Source organism: Pan paniscus, chromosome 4 (genome assembly GCF_029289425.2).
Source record: "Pan paniscus chromosome 4, NHGRI_mPanPan1-v2.0_pri, whole genome shotgun sequence".
Taxonomy (NCBI): Eukaryota; Metazoa; Chordata; class Mammalia; order Primates; family Hominidae; genus Pan; species Pan paniscus.
Window position 1 is genome coordinate 43,100,196 of NC_073253.2, and position 12,742 is coordinate 43,112,937.

Here is a 12,742-nt window from a genome sequence, read left to right on the forward strand (position 1 = left end):
TCTGAAAATGATCAATTTTTAAAATTTTGCTTTAGGAAATGGTTGGAAAGGAGCGCTTTTCAACAAAGCAAAATTGCCTTTTATTCTAAATAACAGCCTCTTAGCTTGAAAAAACCTCTTATTCCCCATTGATTTGGCCTTTTTGCTGATACTGCATACTGCTTTGAGGATGTTATTACCTGTGTGGTAACAGGGAAATCCAAACAAACGATGGTGGCAATGCTGCTGAGGTTGTGGCAGTAACCACTAGGATCTTTGTTTAAAACAAAATCATTGCTTGAGCTGTGTGATTATTACGTACAAAAGAGAGTCCAGATCTGAGCTGGACATATTCAGAAAACAAGAAGTTTATTCTTGTAAAAAGCACCTGAAAATAAATTTCATCATGGATTTTAAATGCTGGATCAAGGACTATGATGAAGATGTATAAAAGGGGTATTATATCCTCTGATGCCCTCAGTGGTAGAATTGTTTGGTTTTTTGGCTTTTATTTCCCATGATGCTTCATCTCTGCAGAGTTCAAACTTCTAATCCTTAAAACACCCTCCAAAGTGAATATGCATATGATAGTAGGTAGAATAGACCATTAATGCCCATTACAAATGTCCTCCATTGATAGCATGCTGGGCCACTGCTGGGTATGAGTGTTTCCCAGGCTCTGGCTCATTAGTTCCCATCTTTTTTTTTTTTTTTTTTTTTTTTTTTGAGACAGAGTCTCACTCTGTTACCCAGGCTGGATTCTCCTGCCTCAGCCTCCTGAGTGGCTGGGATTATAGGTATGCACCACCACGCCTGGTTAATTTTTGTATTTTCACTAGAGACGAGGTTTCACCATGTTGATGAGGCTGGTCTCAAACTCCTGACCTCAAGTGATCCACCCACCTTGGCCTCCCAAAGTGCTGGGATTACAGGCGTGAGCCACCACATCGGGCTTTGCCCCAACCTTGATCACAAAAATAATAAGTCATATGGAGACCAGGAAGGTAGAGAAAAAGAGAGTGCTAGGTAAATGGTGGAGATTGCAACTTAAGATAAGGTGGTTAGGGAAGGCCTTCCTGAGAAAATGACATTTGAACAAAAACCCACATGGGTGAGATTGAAACCCGTGGAATCACCTGGAGAAAATGCATGTCGAGCAAAGGAAATAGCATAAAGGCCTTGAGATGAAAGGCTGAATGCCTGAGGAATAGCAAGGAGGCCAGTATGGCTGGAGCAGAATGTGTAAGGTGGAGAGAAGTGGGAAATGAAGTCGGAGAGAAGGGGTAGAGGAGGAATGGATTGTGTAAGCCTTCTTAGCCCATCAGTAAAGACATTGGCTTTTACTCTAAGATGAGAACTTACTCAATAGCTTTGAGCATGGGTGGCATGATCTGACTTAACATTTTTAGAGGATTACTCTACTGTAGCTGCAACATGGAGAATAAGCTAGGAGGGCAAAGATAGGAAACCGGAAGGTCAATTAGGATGCTCCTGCAATAAACCAGGAGAGAAATGATTGACTTGGACAAGGGTAGTAACCGTGAATGTGAGGAGAAGGTATCAGACTGATATATTCTGAAGGTCAAGCCAGCAGTACTTGCCGGCCAGTTGATTTGCTGATGGGCCAAAATTTTTGGCCTGAACAACAAGAATATGTATTTGCCATTTACTGAGGTAGAAAAGCCTAGGGGAGAAGCAGTTTGCAAATGGAGATCAGGGGTTTGTTTGGGGACATGTTACATTTGGTTTAGGGTATTTTAAAGACTCCTATTGGATATCCACATGGAGATTTTAATGGGCACTGGATATATGAATTTGGAGGTAAGGGATGATGAACAGGCTGCAGATATAACTATAAAAATCATCAGTTTACACATGGCATTTAAATTCCTGAGACTGCATTAAAGCAGCATGCATTTCTGATTTTAGTGGGGACAATCTGAGCCATGAAATAGAGCTGTGTCTGTTGGTGTACGGAGAGATCTCCCTGTGAATCAAGCAGACCTCAGAAGCCCTGCTCCACCACCTGTGAAAACATTGCCAGTAACCCCTGGAGAAGTATCCAGAAGAACTGCTCATATTAAACAAACTGGGTGTGACCAAAACTGCATATATGGCTCCGGTGAATTTCCAAGGCATACAATACAAGATCAAAGAGGAAATAGTTCTGGAATTATGCAAGGGACCAAGAATTCATGAGTCAGGAGTGTGTTAAAAAAAAGCATTGTAGGGATATAGAAAATCATCCAGAATGAGTGGTACAATTAAGAAGAGAGAGAAAATATGATCACAGGACCTCAACAGACTTTCGTTGATTTTCTCAGAAGATAGGAAAAAAGAAACTGAAGGAAAGCTGCCGCCAACTTTTCCCCCTCCATTGTGCCTAGATGGGGGGAGAAGGGGATGTAAACAGCAGGGCAGGGTTCAGGTAGGGTGACTAGCTCTCACTGGTTCCCAGGGACTGAGGGGTTTTCTGGGACACAGGACTTTCAGTGCTGAAATCAGGGCAGTCCTGAGCAAACCAAGATAGTTGGCCACCCTGGCTTCAGGCCAGAAGGAAGGCTTCCTGGAACTGAACAATTTGGCAGTGGAATAGAAAACAACTTATTTACTATTTAATTTGAGTCTGATAGATGAAATTAAAATCTGTAAGTGATGATTTCCCACCCTGAGTGCTCACATGCTTAACCCTTTAATTTCTGGAGGGATTTCAGAATCCCTCTTAGCAAGCAGTGATTTCTGATAGGACCATTCAATGTAGCCCCATGGTTTGGAGGGGAAATGTTAAGATCAAAAGGAGTGGATATGACACACAGAGGGATATCATAATAACTCAGGACAGGCTGCTGGGGTCTTTTGAGGCTAAAGGACCATCTCTGCAGACAGGCAGGGCCCAGTCCTGGAGGTCTCTATTGAGAACCTTATGGGCATGTTTTTTGTGGCCACATGGTGGGAAACTGAAGTGCCAGGGCCTCCCCCATTTACAGGCTGCCATTGTGAGCAGTCTGTGCTCCTTGACATATGCCGATCCTGCTCTCTGCTGAGACCCTGTGTGAGTCTGGAATTTACTTTTGGTCCAACCAATGCACACACACACACACACACACACACTCCAGAGCTCAGCTGAGACATCATTTGCGGTGCTTTTCCTATGGTCACCTAAGCTCGCTCTTGAATTTTAGGAGCCCCCATCACAATGTGGTATCATTGCCTCTGCTGGTCTGTCTTCCCCCAATCAGTTAGGGCAGCAGTTAGGTTATATCTTGTAATATAACCTACTGCCAGGTACAGGGTAAATGTGTAATAATCATTTGAATGACAGGGAGGAAATCCTCCTCTTCTTAGGTATTCTTTGCTACATATATAATCACTTTTTCCCAACAACTGCTAGTTCCTGGGTGTGAGTCAAATCCACAACATATTATGTTAGTTAGATAGAGGATAGTCTGTAACAGTGAGCAAGGAACTAAGAGAAAGATAGGTACTGAGCACAATTGCTGAATATGACAGGTTCTGGTCTGGTCTATCTTTTCTTTTCTCTTTTTTTTTTAGAGACAGAGTCTCTCTCTCTGTTGCCCAGGTTGGAGTGCGGTGGCACAATCATGGTTCACTACAGCCTTGAACTTCCGGGCTCAAATGATTCTCCCACCTTGGCCTCCCAAAGTACTGGGATCACAGGCATGTACCACTGCACCCAGCTATCCTTTTTTTTTTCTTTTTTTTTAAGCGATAATTTTAATTGTTCCTTCCCTTCACCTCCCAGTTTCTGTCCTTACACGCTCACATCCTGTAGAGCTTGGCTATAAAAGTTAATGAGGTAGCAGTTGCAAGCATTAGCAAGATGCTTTCGGCAGTTTGCCAAAAGCCAGGGAGCCCATCTTGAAAAGAACGTAGTCACCCCCTGCCGTCATGCCCTGACTGCCCAGCATTCTGCGTGAGTGGCAAAGCCCAACTCAGGAACACAAAGCAAAAGACAGCACAGCACACACATGAACTTTTGCCACTTTTGTATTTTATTGTGGAACTGAGTTTTTTTTTTCCTTTACATCAAATATCCTCAATGGAAGAGGGGATATTGCACACAAATATCATAAAAGCACTACATATTACTTTCACTGGAAACTAATTTTCTACATTAGATATGACTGGATAGGATAGAAGTGATGCAGGATTATAAGACATAATACCATACACAGCTGCAGACTGACACAAACACCATTCAGAACAAGAGAGAGGAGTGTGAAGTGCTTCTCAGCCGGGCTCAAGACCACTTCTTTCCAGTGCTGGAAAGAGGGGCTGCATGCAGTGTAGGAAAAGCGTGTCTCTGAACTGCCACAGGGTGTTCTCGAAAGGGCAGCCCGGTCTTGATGCCACTTCTCCATGGCTCCTGTTTTGGGGAGCTCCAAACAAGTGCAGAGAAGCTGCCTATTTTTTCCCTTCCTTTTCAGTTTTTGATGCTGCCTTTAAAAATCAACTTCATGAAGTCACAGATTTTTTAACAGTAAATAGTTTTAATACCAGGTGAATAACCTAATTGCTTTCAAAGAAATGCTCATCCCTAGGCTGCTTTTGGTGTATTGTTCAGTTGGTTAAAAGATAAAAGCTTACAGTTCCTTTCAAATGGAAACAGGATCTTTTCTTCTAAATCTGAAGCACAAAAAAAAAAAGTTATTATCCTAACTCACAATATCATTACTGAGCAGGAACCTCCTGTGACAGGTGACTAAAGAGAGGCAAGAAAAGCAAATTCAGAATTGTAGAGCAGCTCCTAAGAGCTGAAATTTGGTAACAGAGGGAAAATGAAAGGTGGTAAGATTTCCATTAGCAAATGATTAAATCTTAATTAAATGAGTATTGGAAAGCTCCTAGACTGCATAAGCTATTGGAGACACTTAAAACATTCATATACACTGGGGAAACCATTCACTATGATATGTAACGTTAAGAAAAAAAATTTTTTTGAACTCCATGGAAAATGGTGTTTAAAGAGGGGAGGAGGGGAAGTTAGTCATTGTATCCAGTCCCACCACAAGACTGAGAAAGCATGCACAGGGCTCAGGGTTTTGAGAAAGGGGACAGAATTGGTTAAAATTGAAAATGGAGGATCATCTCTAACATTTAGTCTCTGTAGAATTTTGTTTAAGAATACTACCAAAAAGGTCATGATCATGAGTGCTATCTCGATAGAATCCCATCATTTAAACAGAGTGTAAATTCCTTCCACTCAAATATTCAACCTATACAATTGGATTAAGTAATCAGTATGAACAAAGCTCCTAGAAGTCTGTGTCGATCTTTAGCTCTCACCATGAATGTACATGGTACATTGTGATGGCTGTTACTAAACTAATCGTGTATTTATGGAACTAGCAAAATTAGGTTAGTCACACAGGCAGGAAAGGTGTCTGGAAGGACAGGAGCAACCTGTAATGCGAATATTGGTTTTCTTGGTATACTCAGGCTCTGTGGTCATTATTGAGAACAATGGATGGAGAAAGGTACTGATAGATTTCATAGGAAAAAGAGCCAGCTGACTAGTGACAGTTTTTACATATTTTTCCCATTAAATCCCATAGCAAAAAAAAAAAAAAAGAGAGAGAGAGAGAAAGTGAGGAGGGTGGAGTGGTTATAACTGAAGACTGGCTATAATTCTCCTACAATGTTTATAGTTTTTAAAGCAAAATAATGTTCATGTTAAATACATTTAATTTGTGAAATTGGAAAATAACTTGCATCTTCTGTCAAAGAAAAATCAACCAGAGGTCTGGATTTGGCAAGAAGGCTAAAAATCTGGTTTTCTTCCCACACATTATGTAGACCAATTCAACTTAAGAGCTAACCATTAAATAATTATCTTGAGTATCTTAGGTTGTCTTATAAAATAAATTTGAAGTAGATGAGTTTATACTCAATGAAATTCATTGGCGTCACAATGACTTTTCCATCATGTGTTAATTTCTTGTACCCTTAATATGTTATTTTTCAAGGACTTGAAAGAAATGGGGTAATAAATAAAAGCTGCATTTCTAGAGAAGCCTAACAAAAATAGAATATTAATTTTCTTTAAAAAATTAAACATTTGAAAAATGTAATTCACAGCATTAAGTAGACTGCATAGGTCCTCAGTGAAAGGACCCTGAAGAAGCATTTTTTTAAACCCTCATCATAGTTAGCAGTGCAAAACATAGACTTATCAGACAAAAATCAACTAAAATGTTAATTTTGAAATAAATAACTAACATAGAAAATAAAATGAGGTCATTGTTCTCTACTCCGTAGATCTTAGAGTCTGCAGGAAATGTAATGTGACAGAGCACAGCACAGTTGTCACGGAGAAGTTTGCCGCATCTGAACACTGGGTGCATTGATCTGCAACTTGAAACTTGATGTCAGTGTTAATCATGATCTGGCTTCCCAGGTTCACAGTTCAATGATGACAATGATGGAAATTTTCTCTAAACTCTACATGAACCGTAGGAGTTGAGAATTCATTTGTTTTCAATGTACTACTTCTTTTAATTTTTTTTCCAGAAAAGAAAATCCCAAAGCAAATTTGTGCTAGGGTTCTTTGAACTTGGCTCTTTTACCTCATGGTTGAAGATCTTGAAAGAAGTATGTAGGATACCACTGGGTGATGTACTTGTCAAGGCCCTGAAAAGTAGCCTACCATGCCATTCTCCCCTACTCTCGAGTAGCACTTTTATGTTATGGGAATCAAGGGGTGGGAGGTATCATTATTCCTGGTAGTTATGGGTTTTTAATAAATATCATTACTGCAATATCAGACTTCAATCTTGCCAGAACTTCAAAAAACATTATTCAATTTTTGTCTTACGAAACACTTAAAAAAAAGACTATCACTTGAGAATTTTCTTTGCAATTTCCTGTAAATGAAAACATTTGTTAAAAAGTTCATCTATGAAAAGTTCTCACATATCTTAAAAAAAAAATTCTTCTGTACACTTGTTCCCATAATTATGTTGAAATTAATGGAAAATTTAAAAAGCCAATGTAAGACAAAGGAAGGTAAATACTGTACACTTGCTGAGAACCTCTTCCACCATAAGATTCACTGTTTTCCCAGTTCTGATCATAGAAGCCATTTCAGTCTTGAACTTGCAGTAGTAAAGAAGCTGTGAAAGGCACAACTTGTTTGACTGAGAGGCCACAGGTGCACTGAAGTGGGATTCAACACGCATGACTCAGCATCAAACTGTTGGACCAATCAGATCAGCTTCTAGTACCCCCACACACGCTCACCCACGTGCTCCTTTAAGTATCTATAATCCTATATGGATGTTTTATAAACTTGCTGTCTCACATTAAAAAATAAGTGCATCAAGTATCTTTGTACATTCAAGTCACTTCCTAAGGCAAATTGTCTACCATATGTACTCCCAACTGCTTTGGTATTTGCTTCAGTTAATTGGGGTGGACTTGGGTGTTGCTGCATGCAGGTTAATCGACTCAGAGTGGACTAAGTGGGTGGACAAATGCTGGGAGCATGCCTTAGATCAATCTACTTGTGTGTTTAGAGTCTGAGAGTTCTGAATGGGGCCCAAACCACTTGCATGGCCAGTCTACACTCACTACATTATGTCAGTGTGCAGCCTTCAAACTGAAGGAGCTTAATTAAGATGTGAAAATATCACATGCCCTCATAACAAGTGTTGTTCTTTTTACTTTCTTCTAGCCAACTTGTTTTAGAAAATTAAGACTCTTTTTGATGACTCAGACTGACAAAAATGGAAAACTTTGCCTATGTAGACTAAAGAATGCCTACTGCCTGAGGAAATGCAGACCTAATTGTTGGTTTATTTTCTCCTCCTTACCCCACCCTGCTCTCTCTTTTTCTCTCTGGGTATCTCACCAGAACTCTCTGTCATTACATCTCCTTCTCTTGCATTCCTTTTCTTTCTCATTCTTTCTCTCTCTCTCTCCTGCGTTATCTTTGTGCTCTCACTCTCTCTCACTCTCTCCTGCGCTCTCTCTCTCTCTAAGACAAATGCCTCTACCTAGCAGAAGTCAGTTGGGTTGGCTAGTGCATGGTTTCCAAATGTTCAGCAGAGATGAACTGGGGTAGGTAATTTTGCAGGAATTTGAACCCTATTGTGGGAATACTGTTATTTCCCTTAGCAATCAGCAAAAACTGAGAAATTTAGTGACTTGCATCACCATGACACAGTATAGCATTTGGCAGGTAATTGTTCAGCGACTTAACTAGATGAATTGACTTTTTAGAAAAGGTGATTTCAAATTGAAGAATTTCTGGAAACAAAGTTCAGATCCTGTGGTGTGGCTGGCCTTGGTTTTTACAGTTCAATCTTGCATGCAGGGAAGGATTCATCTTGCATAACCACTGTGCTGCTGCTTGCTAAAACCATGATGTTGAGATCTTGCTGTTTCTCATGGGTCTCCTGGTACCATTCCCTCATCACTTCTGAGTCATGAGTTGGGATCAGTGTCACCTGCAGGGAGAGAAAAAAAAAATAGCTATTTAAGGGCAGAAACAGAAACCATATGAAAAAAATTGAATAGCAAGGTATTAGTTAGACCACCGGAAGAAGAAGGGAAATGAGAGAAAACTTTTCTATTTTCCTCAAGAAATGCAAAGGATTTTTCAATGTATATTTTCCAGGAACCAGAATAAAGCTGCAAAGAAAAGCTATTGTTTCTAAGGGAAATTGAAGGCTGGAACCAAAAGCAATTAATCAGTTTCTCAGTTCTTTACTGTTAAGAGAAGTGCTTCCGTTAGGGTACAATTTTTTGTATTTCCTTTAACACAACTGGTAAGTTTTGCATAAAAGATATTGCATATTTAATCCAAGGATTTTATTGAGCACTTCAAAGCCCTCAAAAGCCCACTCATTGTGAGTAACTAACATTTTGTCCTGAGAACAAAGATCTGCACCTTTACTTTATGTGTGTGGTTGGGGATGGAGGTATGGGGTGGGTAAGTAATGTCCTGAATAGTATAAATTCCATCTAGCATTCAGTAGGGAGCCATTGGGTGCCTCTCATTAGATTTCATATGATTAAATAACAAGTAATTCTATATAATATGATACAAGCACAATTTACTAGGTAATTTTGTACAGAACCACAAATAAAACTTGATAAGCAAAGATCACAGCTGAATTAATAATGGCTGGTTCTAAGAATCATTTAAGGCCAGGAGTTCGAGACCAGCCTGGGCAACATAGGGAGACCCTGTCATTAAATAAATAAGGGATGGTTTGTGGTCAGGCATGATGTTTGGGAGTTGGGAGTGTCCTGTGAGGGACTATATTCAGCAATGCTCCTGCTGTGGAATTTCACATGGAGAGCTGTTTTTCTAAATGGCCATATTCCTAGCCGCAGTCTACTCATAAAACACAAAGGAAGAAAGGCAATTCCTCAGCAGCTCTCATATGGAAATATGACCGCTTTGATTCACACACACAAGACTCTTGGCATACTGGAGGAAGGGCAATTAATCTTAGGCCCATTTTGCAGATAAATGGTTTCTGCTTTAGTTAAGGTGTCTTTCCTCCAAGGCCGTGGTTGGTGGTGGTGCCAAGAATATTATTTCAGACTACCTACTGTGTGTTAAACTGACTGTGTTCTCAGGATATTTCGTGTGTGACAGACACAGGAGGCACCTCATGTGGATCCACGATCAGCCACATGAGGTGCCTCTTTAAACATGGTTCCTTCCCATTGCCTCTGGACACAGCTCAATCGGCAGTGCAGACACTGTCGAGGAGTTCTCACCTGCATGTTGCTGCCCCACTGAGCCTTTCCTTCCAACAAAGCGTCCAGGACAGCCCGGCTGGGCTCCTCAGCAGCAGGGTCATTCCCACTCACCACGTAGTAGGAAGACCGCACTCTCTTGAAAAATTCCACATCAACATTCTTACTATTGCTGTGGTTAGGAATGTAGCACAGGTCCAAATACACAGGGAGGCCTGGGGGCACAGCAGATGACTTGGTCGTCTTGGTAGTTCCTGGTCCTTGGGTAGATAAACAAAGACAAAGCAAGGTCATAGCAAGGTGAAGAGACCGTACATCCAGCACATGTTCCCTACTCAATCACACCTTCCCTATTCAATCACAAGTAGGTCCTCTGAGACATGCAAAGTGGTGACAGCATTTCCATCTCCCTGGTAATCTGTCAAGGGCATTTACGCTGGCAATGTGACAAAACATAACATGGTTGTTTACCACCTCAATAGGACAAATGAAGAATGGGATAGTTTCCCTTTGTGGACAACCAATATTAGGAAGCAAGAAGAGTTTGAAGGCCTTTCCCAAGATGGCACTAGATATAATACTCCTCCTAAAGAAGATGTTAATGTGCTTCTTTATTTGATAAGTGATCTAAGAAGTAGATTTTAAAAGTCAAAAGAAAACATCTGTATTTGGCAAAACATAGCTAAGTGATCTTAGTGCTCTATTTTAGGGTCTCATTGATAGCAATTTTGTCCACAGCTGGATATTATACCCTAACATTCTACCTAGCAAATAGTTTTGATCTTAACCCCATATGATTTCCAAGGCCCTCAGCACCTCCATCTCATTCATAAACTGATGAAACACCATATTCTCTCCTTAGCACAGTATTCTGAAAAGTGATACTTCTTTCCCTAGACAAGGCTGGATGCCAAACTTGGGCAAAGGAAGGTTCAGAAAGACTAGGCTTTCTCTAGCTAATCAGGACATATCAGACTGCAACCAAAACCCCCAGTCAAATCACAAAGGTCTGGGAAAACTAACTTGTTCCAGTTAGGAAGTTTAAAGCTTTTGAAATGTTAATAGAACTAGCATTTTGAGGCAGTGGTTCTTCAGCCTGACTATATAATCAGAATCACCTCGGATGCTTAATACTGACACCCAGGCCTCATTCTCTAGAGTCTGACTTAAGTGGGCTTGGGTTGGGGCCTGGAACTACTGTCTTTTAAAAGCACCCCAGGCGATTCTAATACGCAGCTGGTTTCATTGCTGTAAAGCCAATTAAAACACCAGCTAGATTTTACATGCTTAATCCTCTTTCTCCATAGGATATTTAAAGACTATCATCCCAGATTGAAAACCACCAGCTAATTCTATCAACTGTCCAGTTTTATTTTTAGAGAGGTAAGGGAGTGGTGAGAATCAGCCAAAGTAATAATTGGATAAGCTAATTCATTCTATGAATAGATCAATAGGTTATTTTAATGAATCTGAGCCGAAAGCCCTCAAAATATCCAAAGAATTCCTAAAGAATTCTGACTTGTACTAGAAGTTTGTGAGTTACAGTTCTTCCAGTAATTAAACATGTCTGCCAATTTCGCCCTCTACTCTAAATCACTACCATCAACATCAAATGAATATTGCTCACAGAAGCACAAACTGACAGAACTGCCCAGGTTTGCTTTAAAAGTCAATTAGTACTGCAACTTTGCCTTTTTAGACATCTAAAAGCATCTCCAAAATAAATGAAAATTAACTCATTTTCACTTATTACTTTGCCTTTAAATTACCTCTTTAAATGTCCAAAAAAAGTTTTTTTAAAAATTGTGTGGGCTAGGATGTATATGTTCTGGCAAATTTGCGGTTGGTTTTATCTGTTTAAATGGATTTCATGTTTTCTCCTAAGTGCAGGTCAGTTGTCAACTCTTTCAGATGAAAGGGTTAATTATCTGGTGGTTTTTCATTCATTTTAAACATGAAAAAATTCCGATTATTTTCTATGTGCATGTAGAAAGGCCAAATGTGCTGAGAACTGAGCCTTAAAATTGATACTCCATATTGTTTAAAGTAAAAATTTGCAGTTTTAACAAATGTATCCTAAAGTGTACTTAATTGGAGAGCTCCAAAGATTACTCTATCAGATTTTCCCTAATAAATCAGGGCAATGTTATTTAAATTCTGTTGTGCCTTACATGTTTGGGTCCATTTACATTACTTTGTGAATTGTGATCTAAAAATCTCTGAATAATTACCTAAAGCAAATAAAATGTATGAATGCCAATCCTTGTGATTGATGTGAAGCAACAAAATGAAGCAGTACTGCCATAGACCAGTTCCATCAAAAGCCCAGGTCATTGCTGAGAACCTGATAAATCTGAGAATCATGACCAAAACATGAATGATCAAAAATCAGGGATACCTGCTCTTGCCAAGTGGCATTTCATTTGCTTATTTATTTATTTTTGAGAGACAGGGTCTTGCTCTGTCACCCAGGCTTGGCATGCAGTGATACATACAATTCTGGCTCACTGCAGCCTTGATCTCTTGGGCTGAAGTGATCCTCCTGCCTCAGCCTCCCAAGTAGCTAAGACTATAAGCACGTGCCACCACACCCAGCTAATTAAAAAACATTTTTTTGTGTGTGGAGACAGGGTCTTGCTATGTTGCACAGGCTGGTCTCAACTTCCTGGGCTGAAGCTAACCTTCCATCTCAGCCTCCCAAAGTGCTGAAATTACAGGCATGAGGCCATGCACCTAGCTTCCAAGTGGAATTTTAATCTGAAATAGCATTGAGTCTCTACTAATGAGGCCATGGGGTAAGAGAAGGGTAAGAAAAGAGCCATCAATGTTTTTCTCTCAATTATCACCGGACACTCACTGGTCAACTGAAAATATAGTATTTTTTGGCTGATAAGAAAATGGAACACTGCCTTTAATGAGGATTTCTCTCCAACCTGGTGATGTTTTAAATAAAAATGTAAACATTTTTAATTAAAAAAAATTTTTTTTAAAAAAAGGACTCTAAATCTTGGGTCTAGACTGGTCGATCCAG

The 12,742-nt window shown here is 39.9% G+C and overlaps 1 protein-coding gene across 2 annotated transcripts in view; it reads right to left on the reverse strand.

Annotated features, from left to right (window-relative positions):
• Nucleotides 1–3,971: 3,971 nt before the first annotated feature.
• The window catches only part of MAP1B (microtubule associated protein 1B), a 102,369-nt gene continuing 93,598 nt past the window's right edge, over nucleotides 3,972–12,742 (reverse strand). For both annotated transcript variants that reach the window (XM_003810490.5, XM_024928822.4), the window contains 2 exons: nucleotides 9,733–9,971; nucleotides 3,972–8,447 (listed from right to left, as the gene is read on the reverse strand). In XM_003810490.5, coding sequence (XP_003810538.3) covers nucleotides 8,292–8,447; nucleotides 9,733–9,971 — 395 coding nt within the window. In that variant the 3' untranslated portion in view covers nucleotides 3,972–8,291. The remainder of the gene's footprint in view (nucleotides 8,448–9,732; nucleotides 9,972–12,742) is intronic.